Source organism: Oryx dammah, unplaced genomic scaffold (genome assembly GCF_014754425.2).
Source record: "Oryx dammah isolate SB20612 unplaced genomic scaffold, SCBI_Odam_1.1 HiC_scaffold_5, whole genome shotgun sequence".
In the NCBI taxonomy this organism is placed as follows: Eukaryota; Metazoa; Chordata; class Mammalia; order Artiodactyla; family Bovidae; genus Oryx; species Oryx dammah.
In genome coordinates, this window is record NW_024070189.1 from 38,333,435 (window position 1) to 38,351,163 (window position 17,729).

At 40.7% G+C, this 17,729-nt stretch overlaps 1 protein-coding gene across 2 annotated transcripts; it reads left to right on the forward strand.

Annotated features, from left to right (window-relative positions):
- Positions 1 to 1,137: 1,137 nt before the first annotated feature.
- On the forward strand, positions 1,138 to 6,867 carry ZBED8 (zinc finger BED-type containing 8). 2 transcript variants are annotated; one of them, XM_040239475.1, is made up of 3 exons: positions 1,138 to 1,532; positions 2,356 to 2,433; positions 4,450 to 6,867. In XM_040239475.1, exon 3 carries the CDS (start codon positions 4,499 to 4,501, stop codon positions 6,275 to 6,277), a length of 1,779 nt encoding a protein of 592 aa, XP_040095409.1. In that variant the 5' UTR covers positions 1,138 to 1,532; positions 2,356 to 2,433; positions 4,450 to 4,498; the 3' UTR covers positions 6,278 to 6,867. The 2 variants fall into 2 exon arrangements, with proteins under 2 accessions (XP_040095409.1, XP_040095411.1); XM_040239477.1 differs by lacking the exons at positions 1,138 to 1,532; positions 2,356 to 2,433 and adding an exon at positions 2,444 to 3,261.
- Positions 6,868 to 17,729: the final 10,862 nt, after the last annotated feature.

Sequence of the window (17,729 nt, forward strand, 5' to 3'; positions counted from 1 at the left end):
CTCAAGATACAACCTTTGATTTTATTATCTCAGTTATAGATGACTTGAGTGTTGGAACTATGTGCTATAGTTTGCATATGTTATCCCTCAGAAGACTTTCATGGGGTAATAGGATGATATGCGTATTTCACAATAAGCATAAGGACTCATTGAGTCCAGGTAGCTTGCTCAGGTCGTAACAGTAAAAGGTTGGGGTCAGGACGTAAACCAAAGTCTTTGACTCTAAAGCCTATTCCTTTTTCTAACATTTAAGGCCCAGATTTTTGGACCAGGAAGGCTGGTCTTTTGCAGTTTCCCTCATTGACAGAAACCTTAGGCAGACTCTCGGTGTTTTTATCAGGCTCACCCTCAAGACCTGAAAATGAGGTATCTGCCCCACTTTGACATTTCTCCCTCCCCTAGGCTTGTGGGATGTGACTCACAAGACTGCCTATACAAAAATGTGATGCTATGAAAAACCCTTAAAATAGAAAAGAGGACTGTATTTCGGTTTGTTTCATTCAACATTTTCTAGTTTCTACTTTGTTTTTTCTCTAAAATCTGATATGGGTTTATTTCTCTAAAAGTCTTGTTTAAAAGAATCTTAAAAGCCATTTCTCTAAGATGGATGATGATTCTCATCAAATTCACCCACACGCTCTAATTAATGGGGAGATGGGGGCAACCAGCATGGGCAAGAGGACACAAGCTCATCCTCTACCATTTTATCTTAACAGAATTTACAGCTTGTCTCATTTGCCTGGATGTTTAATTTGGAAGTAGAATTAACTTCTTTTCTTCTTCATTGGTTCCACAAAGAAAATGGTTAATTATTGGAGCTTCATAATCGCCAAGATCAAAGCCTGACAATATAAATTTTTATTTCTAGTGCTCTGAATGTTAAAAAGTAGAACTATGTGGCTTTACAGTGCTTTTCGTCCCTGAGATTCTACAATGCATCTCCTCTGCAGACACAATATGCAGAAAATTCCCAGCTCCACATACACAACCTGAAAAGAACCAGCGCGCGTGCTCCTTTCCTGGAGGCCGGGAAGGGGCGGGGGGTGGGGGTGCGAGTTGGGGGTGCTAACCGTTTGCCAGTGCGCCTGCGTGCGAGAATTCGCCTCGCCCTGTCTGCGGGCGGGAAGGCTCCAGGAGAACCCGGATGGAGCCCGGCGCGGTAGGAGCGGGGGACGCTGCGGGCGCAGCTATCACACCGCGCCCCGCAGGGTCCTGCTCCGGGGTCGCACCCGAGAAGCCGCCGCCTAGACTGGTTCCAGCTCCCGGAGGCTGAGCCCTAGCCTGAGCGGAGAGCGAAGTGGAGCCCGAAACGGGCGCCTAAAAGAAGCCTGAGCATACCTTGGGCCTGCGCCTGCGTCTCGGAGCCGTCGGCTGGAGACCGAGCAGTCTTCTTTCCGCGCCACCGGCGTCCTTAGCTCCCCCGGGCAGCCTTCTGAATGCTCCGTCCTTTATAATGCACCAAGCCTTACCAGTTACGAGCCCATGTCGTTTACATGCACGCTCATAATTAAACCTCCCAACAACCCTGTAAGGTAGGTACTACTGTCATCCTCAGTTGAGGGACTGAAGCTTGGACAGGTCCCAGCCTCTAAGTGACAAAGCCAGCATCCCAGGCGTTTGCCTCTGGAGCATTTGCATTGCATTCCCTTACCTTCTCTCCTGGCTTTTGCTTTTCATAACGTAAAGATAGTGAATCTTCAGTCCTCTGCCTCCCTGGATACCTGCACCTACCATCGACTGGCATAGGCAGAGGCCAAGTAGAAGTCTGATTGTGTTTGGTTTGGTATTTAAGGTTCACTGCCGCACTTTGGTGTTGTCAGGGCTGACACAGATGTTTTAGCCTTTCCCGGGTATTTCTGTTATATGTTTACTTGTAACTGACTGATTTTTCTCTCAATTGTGACACTGTTTCATATCTGCCCTTCATAAACTTGCAAAACATTTTACTCTGTTGCATCTGTTCTTTCATTCTGCATCTTTAGATGGCTTTCAGCAAATTCTCAAAAATCTTTCTGAAAAGTAATTATGTCTATCTTAGTAAGTAAGCGTTTTTGTTTATTTTACTGTTTATTATGGGAAATTTCCAGCATACATAGAGTGAGTATGGTGTAATGATGTGTGTCCATCATCCAGCCAACTCAAGACCAGTCCTATTCTAGTTCTACCCCCATTGTGTGTGTGTGCTGAAGTACTGTATTTCAGAGAGCCCAGACATCATTCCACCAGTAAATAATTAAGTCTGTGTTTCTAATAATGAAGACTTTTTAAAAACACAACCATACCATTATCACACTGTTTCAGTTAATAATAATTCCTTAATAAGATGATGCTTTTTTTAATGTTTACATATTTTAGGGTATTGTGATTGCTAAATACCACAAAGGAACAAGTGAGAATTGTGAGATTCTATAACACAAGAAAGCCTCTTGGGCGGTAAGTTCATCTTTGAGGATCTTAAAACTTCTTGCTACCTAGTCTCCCTTTTTGAGGGGGAGGGAGAAGAATTTTTCTAAAAATTATCTTGTTCCAAACAGGTAAATCTTCAACCAAAATATATGTGAGTAGCATAGAATGGATGGGAATGTACTCTTAACTCATCCTGTAATTTCCAGTTGGAAGTCATTAGAAGTAAACCTAAAGTAAAGAAAATCATTTGAAGTAAAGCTTTCTCCTTCGCTTTCTCTGTACCCCCCAAATATACATAACAATGTACAGAAAGATAAGCATTTTTTTATGTTCATCTCATAATTCTGTTATCAGTTAGGAGAGGTTCTAAACACAGTCTGCCCATGGTCTCCTCACTTGACAAAAGAAAGCTTAAGATCACCTCTAAATTGTCTTTACCGATTGGCAGACATCTTTCAATTTTAAACTGGTCAATAGCAACCATATGGTAGATCAACTTGCTAGTTACATAGAAGTACATTTTACAACTAATTATTCTTGGCAGAGCCTCTAGCAAGCTAGGGCTTTAAGTAAATATTCTTGGCTTACTTACTGTGATTTTTTTTTATGGCTAAAGTGGGTATTTGGATTTCAGTGTACCCCTGTTACATTATTTCAGCCACATTCTGTGGCACAGAACTTTGGGAATCATTTATATGGGAGATAGAATTGTTTTCTAAGGGATATTTGAGCCTACATGTGGATTCTACCACATGTATACTCATTGCTCAGGAGGGAGAAAGAGGAAAAAAGAAAACATATCTTTCTTTTTAGGTCCCTCAGCTTTCATAGGAAGTTGTCATCAACTCAGAAAAGGTAAATGGGTGTTAAAGCATTTAGTGTTTACTTAGCAACCTAGAGTGTCTGTAAGGCTAGGAACTGGCCTAGGGATGTGTTCATTCCTCTAAATCTGTCTGTGTACTTGGATATGTATCAGAATCACCTGGACAACTTTATTTTAGATTCTCTTGTCCTGCTTCTGGAGAATGATGATGTTCTAGTTCCGAGGTGGTACAGGGACATGTTTTCTTTCAGAAGTGCTCCCAGTGATTGTGATAGGCACTCTCGTTAAGAGATTCCTGTTCTGGGTACTATTCGGAAAAATTATCTAAAACATTTTATTTAGAGTACATAGTTGGGGCTCCTACTCCAGAACGAGGGGTCAGAATATCTGAGTGTAGGGTCCAAGAATATGTATTTTAGCAAGAGACTTAGATGATTCCTCCATTTATTTACTAGAGAATACCTGCCTTCTACATCCTTTCCTACTATAATTAAGGCTTTTCTTCTATGAGAGAACTTTTTCTGAAATTTCAGTAACAAGACCAGTTGTGTTTCTCCTGAGCCACTTGTTTTGCTTTTTTTATATGACAGTATAAATCACAGACTGATGGTGCATAGCCTGCTTCTCTGTCAAAGGTGGCTTAGTCAGACCTGTTTGAAATTCTTTGCTTAGGTTGGAGTCAAAGCCACTCAAGGATCAAATAGTTTTATAGACTATTTGATTTAAATCCTTATATATTAGAAAGAACTAGCCACCATGTCAGAATCTGCCCTTAGAGTATTCAGTGAAGACTTCCTTCTCCATTCACTAGTTCATAACTGGGGGTTGTGCATGCATCTCTGGCATAGGATGGAAGGAAGGGATGGCAGTGAGATGCCTTTTCTGGGGATACAAACTGTACCAGATTTGTTTGGAATATACATCATTGAAAACAAAGTAAGCCATAACTGCAGCTCACCAATAGAGAACTTACAGGGTATTCACAATTTGCATAAACCCTAATCTCTCATATATAACTTGCTGGCAAGGTGTTGGTTCCAGGACTTTAGCAGTGAGTTTGCTCAATTTAAGTTGTCATATTGTCATGGCTTACTTTGAACTGACATGTTACAGGATATTTCTTGACATGTACACAGATGACAGGATGGCATGAGAAGTGGCTTTGTTTTCATTCAGTTAGCCCCTGGTTTTTAATGTCTGGGTTATATTTTACTTCCAAGCAAAAATCTTCAACATCTGTGGAATACTGCGTGAGAAGTTTGGGGTGCCATGTCGAAGAAACGCAAATGGGACGATGACTATGTCCGTTACTGGTTCACCTGTATGACAGAGATTGATGGAACTCAGCGCCCACAGTGTGTATTGTGTAACTCGGTATTTTCAAATGCTGACCTCCGACCATCAAAACTGTCTGACCATTTTAACAGACAGCATGGTGGTATAGGTGGGCACGATCTCAGTAGCCTGAAACATGTGCCAACACCAGCTGATCAGAATGAAACCCTGAAAACATTTGGAGTTGCATCTCAGGAAGATGCCTTACTACAGGCATCATATCAGTTTGCATATTTATGTGCCAAGGAGAAGAATCCTCATACAATAGCTGAAAAATTAGTGAAACCTTGTGCACTGGAAATAGCACAAATAGTTTTGGGACCAGATGCACAAAAGAAGCTTCAGCAGGTACCCTTATCAGATGATGTGATCCATTCTAGAATTGATGAAATGAGCCAGGATATCTTACAGCAAGTTCTAGAAGATATCAAAGCCAGTCCTCTTAAAGTGGGTATTCAGCTTGCGGAGACAGCAGACATGGATGACTGCAGTCAGCTGATGGCATTTGTGCGATACATAAGAGAGAGAGAGATTGTAGAAGAATTCCTGTTCTGTGAACCACTGCAGTTAACAATGAAGGGAAAAGATGTGTTTAACCTGTTCAGAGACTTCTTTTTGAAACATAATATAGCACTTGATGTATGCGGCTCTGTTTGTACTGACGGTGCCTCTACCATGCTAGGAGAAAATTCAGAGTTTGTTTGCTGTGTGAAAAAAGAGGTACCTCATATCGTGATCACACATTGTTTGCTGAACCCTCATACACTTGTCACAAAGACATTGCCTACAAAACTGAGGGATGCTCTTTTTACTGTGGTGAGGGTAATAAATTTTATCAAAGGGCGAGCTCCAAATCATCGCCTGTTTCAGGCTTTTTTTGAAGAAATTGGAATAGAGTATAGTGTTCTCCTTTTCCATACTGAAATGAGGTGGCTTTCCCGAGGCCAGATACTTACTCATATTTTTGAAATGCATGAAGAAATAAATCAGTTTCTTCACCACCAAAGCAGCAATTTAGTTGATGGCTTTGAAAACAAAGAGTTTAAAATTCACCTCGCGTACCTTGCAGATTTATTCAAACACCTAAATGAACTTAGTGCATCTATGCAAAGGACTGGAATGAACACAGTATCCGCTAGAGAGAAGTTGTCTGCCTTTGTTAGGAAGTTTCCATTTTGGCTAAAGCGGATTGAGAAAAGAAATTTTACCAACTTTCCTTTTCTTGAAGAAATTGTTGTTTCCGATAATGAAGCTTTATGCATCGCAGCTGAAATAACACGGCACCTGCAACAGCTGAGCAGCTTCTTCCATGGCTACTTCTCTGTTGGAGATCTTGATGAGGCAAGTAAATGGATACTGGATCCATTTCTCTTTAATCTAGACTTTGTCAATGATGGTTATTTAGTGAAAAATGATCTTGCTGAATTACGAGCTAGTGGCCAAATCCTAATGGAATTTGAGACAATGAAGCTTGAGGATTTTTGGTGTGCTCAATTCACAGTGTTTCCCAGCCTGGCAAAGACAGCACTAGAAATCCTTATACCATTTGCGACTACATACCTTTGTGAGTTGGGATTTTCATCACTTTTGCATTTTAAAACAAAGTCCAGAAGCTGCTTGAATATGAGTGATGACATCCGCGTGGCTATTTCAAAAAAAGTTCCTCGTTTCTCAGATATCATTGAACAAAAACTACAGCAGAAGTCACTGTAAAATGACAAACTTTTTGTGTATGATTTTTAACATATTCTTAAGTCCATTGTGAAATTAAGCTATAATTGTCTCTCTTTTATATTTATGATATACCAAATCCTATGTTTTAGAAAGCTTAGCATTTTTAACTTTCGATTTTCATGTGAGACGTGAAAATATGTTTTGAGAATAAGAGCACAAGCAGCAGAAAAGATTAAGTGCTACTAATATGTAGGATTCTTCTAAGTATCTGTTTAACCTTTTGATGTGATACATATAAAAAAGACACCCAAGCACTGGAATATCCAAGCTACTTGGTATAATGGGCTATGAATAGAGCCAAGAGAAAAAGAGAAGACCTCCCAGAACACACGTTAAAAGTCAAAGGCAAAGGATGAAATGACATACTGAGTCCTCCCATGTCCTTGAGGGTTGTTTTAGGGAGGTAATGTTATCAGAAGAGGATTTTGAAATGTTATAGTGAAAGAAAGGATGATCCTAGTTAAGATTTATTTTTAAATGTATTATTTGGAGTTAGTCCCAATGTCCATTCCTCTGGTTCTATGCTTTAAATTCCATGACACTAATAAACATCCTGATATCTTGGTAGTGACTCCTGTCTTCTTTTAAGTTACATCTAGAACTCCAAGTCATTGGGGCAGCTAAAGAGGAGATCCTAGAGCTCTGTTCAAGAGATTTCTAATTTAACTGGCCTGGGCCAAGGAGCTTCATTCTCAACCAGCTTTCCAGACAGTTCTGATGGATTCTTTGGCCCTCTCACCTCATCTTATCTTTCCTACTTAGTTTTCCTTTGCCCCAGTTTCTTCACTTATTTTATACCTTATGCTATATGTATTTTTCTAAGATTAAAACTTTTGAATGGATCAAAATATAAATAATAGAGAAATTAACATGAAGTCACTGTAGTAATTCAGGGCCACCAAAAAAAAAAAAGTCCCCGTGGAACTCTAGGTTAATATACTTTCCTGGATGATAATTTAGCTAGATTCGTTTGTAAATGTAAAGAAACTAGGATTTTTATTTCAAAAATAAAAATCATACAGTTTTATCCAAGCACTGTATGCTCAAGGCTGGAGAAGAAATGAGTCATATAATGAAAAGCCACAGTCCCCTTCCTACCCAGTTACCTTAACAGTTGGTGTTTTAACAATTTATAGTCCCCCCAAAATATCTAAGTAATATGTTACACCAAATACACATATGCCAGTTTTGACTTCTAAGAGTCAGAAGTTATATATTGACTCCTCTAGATAATATGTAAGGACTGAATTTATAAAGCATCCATCTCCTACTACTTCCAGTTTTTTGTCATGGCAGTATTAATTTTGTTTCCTCTGCTCATTCTTCATAGCCCTTTGATTGAAGATTTTTTTCCCTCTAGGAATTTCTCACATGGAAAGAATCAGGGGTGTCAACAAAGTTTATAAGGTGGGTAATCATAGCATTTTTGAAAAAAAATTTTTTAACTTGAAGAGGAATGTCACTTGAGTATGCAAATTGAAATTTATATTTCCTACACAAAACTAAACTTTATCACTATCCACCAAAATGTTTTATCAATGAATATAAATACACCCCTTCTTTTCTATAAAAATTTTAGTTAGAAAATATAAGCCCTAATTTTTCCTAGTATAATCTAACATCAAGAGCAGTGGGAGAAATTTCCAAAGCTAATACAGGAAAAAATCTGGAAGAGTATATATGAAGTTTAATATGTATGCATATCTAAAGATAGGAAGGAAGTAGGGATGGGAGCAAAGGCATGAATGAAGCCTGGGACCTAACAATACAATAGCAAGATTAGGGTAAAGTGCCAAAAGCAAATGACTTGTGATAGCCAGCCGTTAGTCCACTAGAATTTTCTCTTAGACTAAATTCATTAATTTCTGCTCTGTAACAAAAATCCAAAGGACATTCTAAAGGCAACGGCTAACCAAGTTCTTATTCTTTTTTAAATTCTAGAACAGTTCACTTTCCTCTGATCAAATGAAAGAGACTGCAGTGTCTGCTAAAATGAAAACTTGAATTTTTTCTTTTTTTAATTTAAAAAATCTTCAGTGGTACATATATTGGCAGGTTTAAGTCCTATATGTTGTTTCTTTTTCTTCCAAGGAAGAAATAATTGTTTTTCTTATATTTTCACAATATGAGGTCATTGATAATTGCAAAAAGTCAAGATGTATAAAGACATAATTTTATAACCAGCAAATATCACTCTTAGTGCATGATTGGTTAAAAGCAAACTTACTCTCACTACAGTTTCCCCAAATATCTGATTTTCAACATCTTTAGAAAAGGGGTGTGAGTCTGGAGCTTCCAGTTGTCAACTTCCTGCCAGAGGGTGAAGCCAGCAGAGACAAAGCCAAGAAAATGAAAGAGATTCCTTACGACGTTGCTTCCGCACCTAAATGCATTATACTTTTCTAACTTTTTAGTTCTATAATTCCCCCTTCTGCAGTTTCCTGTCACGTGCAACCGAGAGACTTACTTCATATACTTGGTTTCCAGTCTTATGAATGGCGAACAGGAAAGTTTTGACTCCATTAATTTTACTATCAATTTTGGACAACTCTTACTTGTCCCCTATAAGATAAAACAATTGGAGAAGTTTTCCCTAGGGAAACTTTTCATTTTTTTCTACAGAGGTCATATTTCATCAGCTTAATTTTTGAACTTTGATGGTATGACATAGTAGACCCTTTCCTAGATATAAACAGAAACATAGACTTTTTGTTGTGGTTTTTTTTGTTTTTTTTTTTGGTAATGGCATCAGCTTGGTTTCTCGAGCAATCACAGTTCCTATGTATCATTTCCTTCTACTAACAGACGTAACCTAGAATTTTGGACACTTTTACCCTTTATCAGGTTTACTTTTTTACTCTGGTACTGATATTTATCCAAATACTCAAGAGACCTTTATCTCTAATGCTATATTATGAAAGGTCTCAAACATACCAAAAAGTTGGACGAGTAATACAGTGGACACCCATATGGTTATTTTCTAGATTCAAAAACTGTTAACATTTTGCTATAGTTATCTGTTTATATAAATGTATAGGTGTCCCTGCATCCAACAGGGTCCAGTAAGAACAGAAACTCTACCAATTTTTAAATAAGAAGTATCTACAATGAAGAATCACTGACCTGCTACTAGAGAACTGGAAAGGCAAAGGGGGATACTGAGGTGTCACACAGATAATAAATGCATGAAACAGCATCAATAGGGCTAGATAAAAAAGAAAAGAGGCTGACATTATTAAAACACAAGCTTGAATGAGGGGTCCCTTGGAAATGAGACTTGGGTGTCTGAGGAAGAGGCCCTGACTGGTATTAATGTCTTAGGAGCTCAAAAGTCTTAAGAATGGGTGCCAGCCTGCTAGTGCTGCTGTCTAAGCGTGTATGATGAGGCTGGCTCCAGAAAACACTGAAAACCTAAACCAACTTCTGATCCTAAACTGACTCTCACTGCCAGGATGAAGAATCACTGCACAGGTGGTATCGTCAGCAGTAGGAAGCAAAAGAGGAAGGAGCAAGTCCCTGGTCCTTTAGATTTCTACCATGTCTCTTGTTTACCCTTGTTTACAGGGCCTAACAGAAAGCTGGGTGATAAAGAAGTGTACTTGGTGAGATTCCAGCCCCAGCATGACAAAGCAAATGACAGGAAGTAGAGAGGGTGGATTTGAAGCTGAAAGAATAGCTTAGTAACCAGCACAGCCCATCTTTATGGCTGCTCATCCTTCTATCCATAACTGAATATACAATAAACATAGCTTTGTGATTCTCTTAAGATGTAACTGTCCTCTGTACAAATAAAGATGCTTTACCTTCTCCCCAGAATGAGGAAACAGAAGTCTTAACTCCTCACATTTAGTAACAGTGCCATTTAATTATTCTGCCTAAAAACTAGCCCCAACAACCAACTTTTTTGTCTGGGCTTGAGTGGGCAAAAAAGAAGTCTCCAGGTATAAATCATCTATCTCACTGTTAAACACTAAAATAAATTGGTACAAACCACCCTAAAACTCCTCAGATACATGGTTACAAAACAACACTATTCATCAGCATATGCCATGCCTTGACCAGACCAATTTCAGGCCCACTGGCATTAACCCCAACAGCACAAGCCAAATAAGGTCAGTAGTAGTCTCAACTCCCAATTCAGTAGAAACACTGTTAAGTCCCTTGGTGAAAACAAGGGAACCAAGGGAGCCACAGCAATGGGAAGCAAAAATTCTGTGAATTATTTGGTGCTCCACCCCTGATTCCCAGACTAATATATTCTGGCTTGGTGGATAAAGTATATTCATTGGTGACCAATACAAAGCATAATTGCATCCTATAAGAACATTAGCTTTTAGATTAGTTTTTCCCAGTTGGAAGTAACTGAGTATTAAGTAAGTCATTCTGTCATTCTAACAGACTAGGTGCTTCTGAGTGATCAAGTACATGACAAGACCAATAAATTCCATAGGTGTCAATCTGTTGCCACACTCTTATGAATGTCTGTGTCCACTCCCAAATTCACATGGTGAAGTCATAACCCCCAATGCATAATATTTGAAGATGTGGCATTTGGGAGGTAAGTTAGGCTTAGATGAAGTCATGAGGGTGGAAGCCTGGCCCAATGGGATTAATGCCTTTATGAAAGTCTTGCTCTGTATCTCTGGCGCACAAAGAAGTTACATGAGCACACAGAAAGGTGGCAGCCTCCTACAAGCCAAGAAAGGAGGTCAGAATGAAACCTATCTTGCCACACCTTGATCTCGGATTTGTTGACCTCCATAACAGGAGTTTCTGTTGGTTAAGCCAGTCAGTCTATGGTATTTTCTTATGGCAGCCCAAGCAGATTAACACACACTCCTTTGCTGCTGCTTGACAAGGTGCAGTGTGGTGCAGGATACAAGGACACAATAAGGCTGGCAGAGGCACTGAAGACGAAGCTACATCCAGATGGTGTGTCTTTTTCCAGTGAGACTAAGCAGCTGCCTCTTCCATAATAAAGGATCTAATGTAATAAAACTACCACCAGGTGCCATGTCTGGGGCTAAATATTGGTCTCTGCAATTGGCAGCTCAGGCACTCAGTGGGACAGGGAGGAGGGAGGTCCATGTTCTTGAGCCTCCATTCTTGCCAATGTGGCCATTGCTGTATGTGGGCCCATAGGGATTAGGATGACTGGAGAAAGGCTGACTAATCACTGCAAAGTACATCATCTTGTCCTCTTGATTACTGAGAGCTTCCTCTTCATTAATGTAGGTTCAGCAAGGCCAATAGAAAGTCCTCGAGCCAAAGGCAGCTGTCACAGGAATAGGCCTGCTGTTGATGAAAGTGAAAGAGGAGAGTGAAAAAGCTGGTTTAAAACTCAACATTCAGAAAACTAAGATAGTGGCATCCAGTCCCATCACTTCATAGCAAATAGATGGGGAAACAATGGAAACAGTGACAGACTTTATTTTTTGGGTCTCCAAAATCACTGCAGATGGTGACTGCAGCCATGAAATTAAAAGACACTTGCACCTTGGAAGAAAAGCTATGACCAGCCTAGACAACATATTAAAAAGCAGAGACATTACTTTACCAACAAAGGTCCATCTAGTCAAAGCTCTGGTTTTTCCAGGAGTCATGTAAGGATGTGAGAGTTGGACTACAAAGGAAGCTGAGCACCAAAGAATTGATGCTTTTGAACTGTGGTGTTGGAGAAGACTCTTGAGAGTCCCTTGGACTGCCAGAAGATCCAGCCAGTCCATCCAAAAGGAAATCAACCCTGAATATTCATTGGAGGGACTGATGCTGAAGCTGAAACTCCAATACTGTGGCCACCTGATGCGAAGAACTAACTCATTAGAAAAGACCCTGATGCTGGCAAAGATTGAAGCAGGAGAAGAGGACAACAGAAGATGAGATGGTTGGATGGTATCACTGACTCGATGGACATGAGTTTGAGTAGGCTCTGGGAGTTGGTGATGGGCAGGTCACAAAGAGTCGGACATGACTGAGCAACTGAACTGAACTGAGTATCCCTGCCTCTCTCAGTCACTTGCTGGGAACAGCTTGTGGGAAGTGTGACCCAGCCCAGGTGCAGTGGTGTGCATCAGACGGCAGCAGCTAGGGCTTTGGTTAATGGTGTTCCCTGTAGTTGTATGTCTTCAGAGTGTATTCTCATGTTTGCACAGTCCTTTGGTGAACATTCTCCCGGAGCACAATTACCTTCAGCTCTGCCCACTGAGAGGTCCTTCCATATATCACCCCCAGACCCTCTTGTCACTTGTCTTCTAAGTCTTTTCTTTCCAAGACCCTCACCATCCATCATACCATGAGTAAGACTTCCCTGGTGGTCCAGTGGCTAAGACTCCATGCTTCCAATGCAGGGGTGAAATAAAAAGAAAGTGAAGTCACTCAGTCATGTCTGACTCTTTGCAATCCCATGGACTGTAGCCTGCAAGGCTCCTCTGTCCATGGGATTTTCCAGGCAAGAACACTGGAATGGGTAGCGATTTCCTTCTCCAAGGATCCTCCCGACCCAGGGATTGAACCCAGGTCTCCCACATTGCAGGCAGACTCTTTACCATCTGAGCCACCAGAGAAGCTCTATGCAGGGGACCTGGGTTCAATTCCTAGTCAGGGAACTAGATGCCACATGCCAAAACTAAAGATCCTGTGTGCTACAACTAAGACCTGGTGCAGCCAAATAAATAAATATTTCAAAAAAAAAAAACATGAGTAACTGACCTTGAATACTAGAGCTTAGATCCGTACTTCTGGATCATGCTCAATTTAGACAGCATAGGCAATCAAATGTACTGCTCAAAATTCTGCTCCCTGAGAAGATTCCCTTCAGTAGACTCTTTCACAGACATACCTGATTGGAATTGTACTGCTACAGAAGATTTTTCAGCAACCATCTGATTCTAGCATATTGGGCAGAATAAACTGTAAACCAGACCTAAATTACTTCCTCCTAGTCAGCTAGTCCTAAGGAACTCCCCATGCAGCCAGGAGTTACAGACTGAGGAAAGGAAGGCTTTCAGGAAGAGTAATTGTCACAGGAGCTGGGTTACCTCTTCAAGCAACTTGCTGACACCTTCCCAACCTGCCTGATCTCTACCCTCGTATACCATTTCCAGCTCACAGGAGATGACTGCTGTGCATGCTCCAATTTATGACTTGCTGGATCACACAGCACCCAATCCCACGGTCAGGTGTTCACTTCTGACAGGGCCTAGTAGAAAACCAAGAGCTATTTCTCAAAAGGAGAATAGCAAGCGTCAAAAGAGGGTGTGAAAAAAAGAGGTGTAGACTTGCTCCAAAATCCTCAGGGTCTATGCTTCCATTCCCCTACTGGCATTTACCGAAGAACCCACACAGAAGCCTTATTTGCCACATTCAGGTGTTGCTGGATCTGCTGGGTCTCAGGTGGCAGAGTAGCAAGCAGAACGTTCTGGCGCTCAGGTCTCCACTCAAGCTGGGCATGTTGTGGGTCAGAATAACACCTAAATGTGCTGTATGTTGCCTCGAAAAGCCAAAAAGGCCCATCAAGCATTGGGCCTCTGTTGTAGTGGCAAGAGAGGTCCCTTGTAAGGACTAGTGCAATATAGACAGCAGTGTTGTGTTACAATCATCAGCTTGTTAAGCAACTCAATCTTAAGTATTCCACCGCCAAAAGGAAATGAGAATTATATGACAGGACAGAGGTGCGAACGTCACTACAATGGCAATCATAATTTATAAATGTGTCAAACCAGCATGTTGTAAGCCTTAAACTTATAATGTTATTTTAAGGTTTTTTAAAATGTAGAACATTTTAAAAGTCTTTATTGAATTTGTTAATATTGTTTCTGTTTTATATTTTGGTATTTGGCCTAGAGACATATTGAATCTTAGCTCCCCCACCAGGGATTGATTGCATCGGAAGGCAAAGTCTTAACCACTGGACTACCAGGGAAGTCCCAATTTACAATGTTATGTCAAAATATATTTCAACTAAAAAAGACAATTATTTGCTTTTTATTTATTTAATTTTTTAAGATAATTTTTTTAAAGGAATAGACTATTGCAACATACTCCAGACCATTAGCACATTAGAAACTTCACCAAAGTGGATGAGTCCCTGAATTTTTATGAGGTTTAAATTCTACTCTGTGACTCATATGCATTTTACTAAGGCATCTAAAGTAGTTTCTTCTGCGTTCTTATCGGATCCTTCTGTAAGTCATCAGTGAGGGGGAAAAATTTGATGATCTGTGAAATGGCAAGATCATCAAAATCTTTGCAGACTAGATTATTGCAGACGTTAAATCGATGTAGCCCTAGGGCAGAACTGCGAAGGTGATCTCTTGGTTCTGCAAGGTGAAAACAACTTGCTTGTGGTATTCATTGAAATTGATTTCAGTTCAGTCACTCAGTCGTGTCCAACTCTTTGCGACCCCATGAACTGAAGTGCGCCAGGCTTCCCTGTCCATCACTGACTCCCAGAGCTTACTCAAACTCTTGTCCATTGAGTCAGTGATGCCATCCAACCATCTCATCCTCTGTTGCCCCCTTCTCCTCCTGCCTTCAATCTTTCCCAGCATCAGGGTCTTTTCAAATGAGTCAGTTCTCTGCATTAGGTGACCAAAGTATTGGAGTTTCAGCTTCAGCATATTCAGGACTGATTTTCTTTGGGACTGGCTGGTTGGATTTCCTTGCAGTCCAAGGGACTCTCAAGAGTCTTCTCCAACACCACAGTTCGAAAGCATCGATTCTTTGGTGTTCAGCTTTCTTTATTGTCCAACTCACATCCATACATGACTACTGGAAGAACTATAGCTTTGACTAGATGGACCTTTGTTGGTAAAGTAATGTCTCTGCTTTTCAATATGCTATGTAGGTTGGTAATAGCTTTTCTTCCAAGGATCAAGCATCTTTTAATTTCATGGCTGCAATCACCATCTGCAGTGATTTTTGGACCCCCCCCCCAAAATAAAGTCTGTCACTGTTTCCATTGTTTCCCCATCTATTTGCTATGAAGAGATGGGACCGGATGCCATGATCTTAGTTTTCTGAATGTTGAGTTTTAAGCCAGGTTTTTCACTCTCTTCTTTCATTTTCATCAAGAGGCTCTTTAGTTCTTCTTCAATTTCTGCCGTAAGGGTGGTGTCATCTGCATATCTGAGGTTATTGATATTTCTCCCAGCAATCTTGATTCCAGCTTGTGCTTCATCCAGCCCAGCATTTCACATGATGTACTCTGCATAGAAGTTAAATAAGCAGGGTGATAACATACAGCCTTGATGTACTCCTTTTCCTATTTGGAACCAGTCTGTTGTTCCATGTCCAGTTCTAACTGTTGCTTCTTGACCTGCATACAGATTTCTCAGGAGGCAGGTAAGATGGTCTGGTATTCCCATCTCTTTCAGAATTTTCCACAGTTTATTGTGATCCACACAGTCAAAGGCTTTGGCATAGTCAAGAAAGCAGAAGTAGATGTTTTTCTGGAACTCTCTTGCTTTTTCGATGATCCATCAGATGTTAGCAATTTGATCTCTGTTTCCTCTGCTTTTTCTAAATCCAGCTTGAACATCTGGAAGTTCATGGTTCACATACTGTTGAAGCTTGGCTTGGAGAATTTTAAGCATTATTTTGCTAGCGTGTGAAGTGAGTGCAACTGTGTGGTAATTTGAGCATTCTTTGGCATTGCCTTTCTTTGGGATTGGAATGAAAACTGACCTTTTCCAGTCCTGTGGCCACTGTTGAGTTTTCCAAATTTGCTGGCATATTGAGTGCAGCACTTTCACAGCATCATCTTTTAGGATTTGAAATAGCTCAACTGGAATTCCATCACCTCCACTAGCTTTATTCATAATGACGCTTCCTAAGGCCTACTTGACTTTGCATTCCAGGATATCTGGCTCTAGGTGAGTGATCACGCCATCGTGGTTATCTGGGTCATGAAGATCTTTTTTATATAGTTCTTTTGTGTATTCTTGTCACCTCTTCTTAATATCTTCTGCTTCTGTTAGGTCCATACCATTTCTGTCCTTTATTGTGCCCGTTTTTGCATGAAATGTTCCCTTGGTGTCTCTAATTTTCTTGAAGAGATCTCTGGTCTTTCCCATTCTGTTGTTTTCCTCTCTTTCTTTGCATTGATCACTGAGGAAGGCTTTCTTATCTTTCCTTGCTGTTCTTTGGAACTCTGTATTCAGATGGGTGTATCTTTCCTTTTCTCCTTTGCCTTTCACTCCTCTTTTCTCAGCTACTTGTAAGGCCTCCTCAGACAGCCATTTTGCCTTTGTACATTTCTTTTTCTTGGGGATGGTCTTGATCCCTGCCTCCTGCACAGTGTCACAAAGCTGCGTCCATATTCTTCAGGCACTCTGTCTATCAAATCTAGTCCCTTGAATCTATTTGTCACTTCCACTGTATAATTGTAAGGGATTAGATTTAGGTCATACTTGAATGGCCTAGTGGTTTTCCTTACTTTCTTCAGTTTAAGTCCGAATTTGGCCATAAGTAGTTCATGATCTGGGAGAAGGCAATGGCACCCCACTCCAGTACTCTCGCCTGAAAAATCCCATGGATGGAGGAGTCTGGTAGGCTGCAGTCGTGGGGTTGCTAGGAGTCGGACACAACTGAGCGACTTCACTTTCACTTTTCACTTTCATGCATTGGAGAAGGAAATGGCAACCCACTCCAGTGTTCTTGCCTGGAGAATCCCAGGGACGGGGGAGCCGGGTGGGCTGCCGTCTATGGGGTCGCACAGAGTTGGACACGACTGAAATGACTTAGTAGTAGTAGTAGTAGTAGTAGTAGTTCATGATCTGAGCCATAGTCAGCTCCCCGTCTTGTTTTTGCTGACTGTATAGAGCTTCTCCATCTTTGACGGCGAAGAATATAAGCAATCTGATTTTGGTATTGACCATCTGGTGATGTCCATGTGTAGAGTCTTCTCTTGTGTTGTTGGAAGAGGGTGTTTGCTATGACCAGTGCATTCTCCTGGCAAAACTCTGTTAGCCTTTGCCCTGCTTCATTTTGTACTCCAAGGCCAAATTTGCCTGTTACTCCAAGTATCTCTTGACTTCCTACTTTTGCATTCCAGTACCCTATAACGAAAAGGGCATCTTTGGGGGTGTTAGTTCTAGAAGGTCCTATAGGTCTTCATAGAACCATTCAGCTTCAGCTTCTTCAGCATTACTGGTCAGTGCATAGACTTGGATTATTGTGATATTGAATGGTTTGCCTTGGAAATGAAGAGAGATCATTCTGTCATTTTTGAGATTGCATCCAAGTACTGTATTTTGGACTCTTTTGTTGACTAGGAGGGCTACTGCATTTCTTCAAAGGGATTCTTGCCAACAGTAGTAGATATACTGGTCATCTGAGTTAAGTTGGTATAGAGGGGCAAAAGCATTTGCCAGATCACTACTGGTATATGCCAAGGGTTATGCTGATTCTCTTTGGTAGAGTTACACATCTG

Coding starts and splice junctions, on each gene's coding strand:
- ZBED8 (XM_040239475.1), top strand. CDS start 4,499: ATGTCGAAGAAACGCAAATGGGACGATGACTATGTCCGTTACTGGTTC.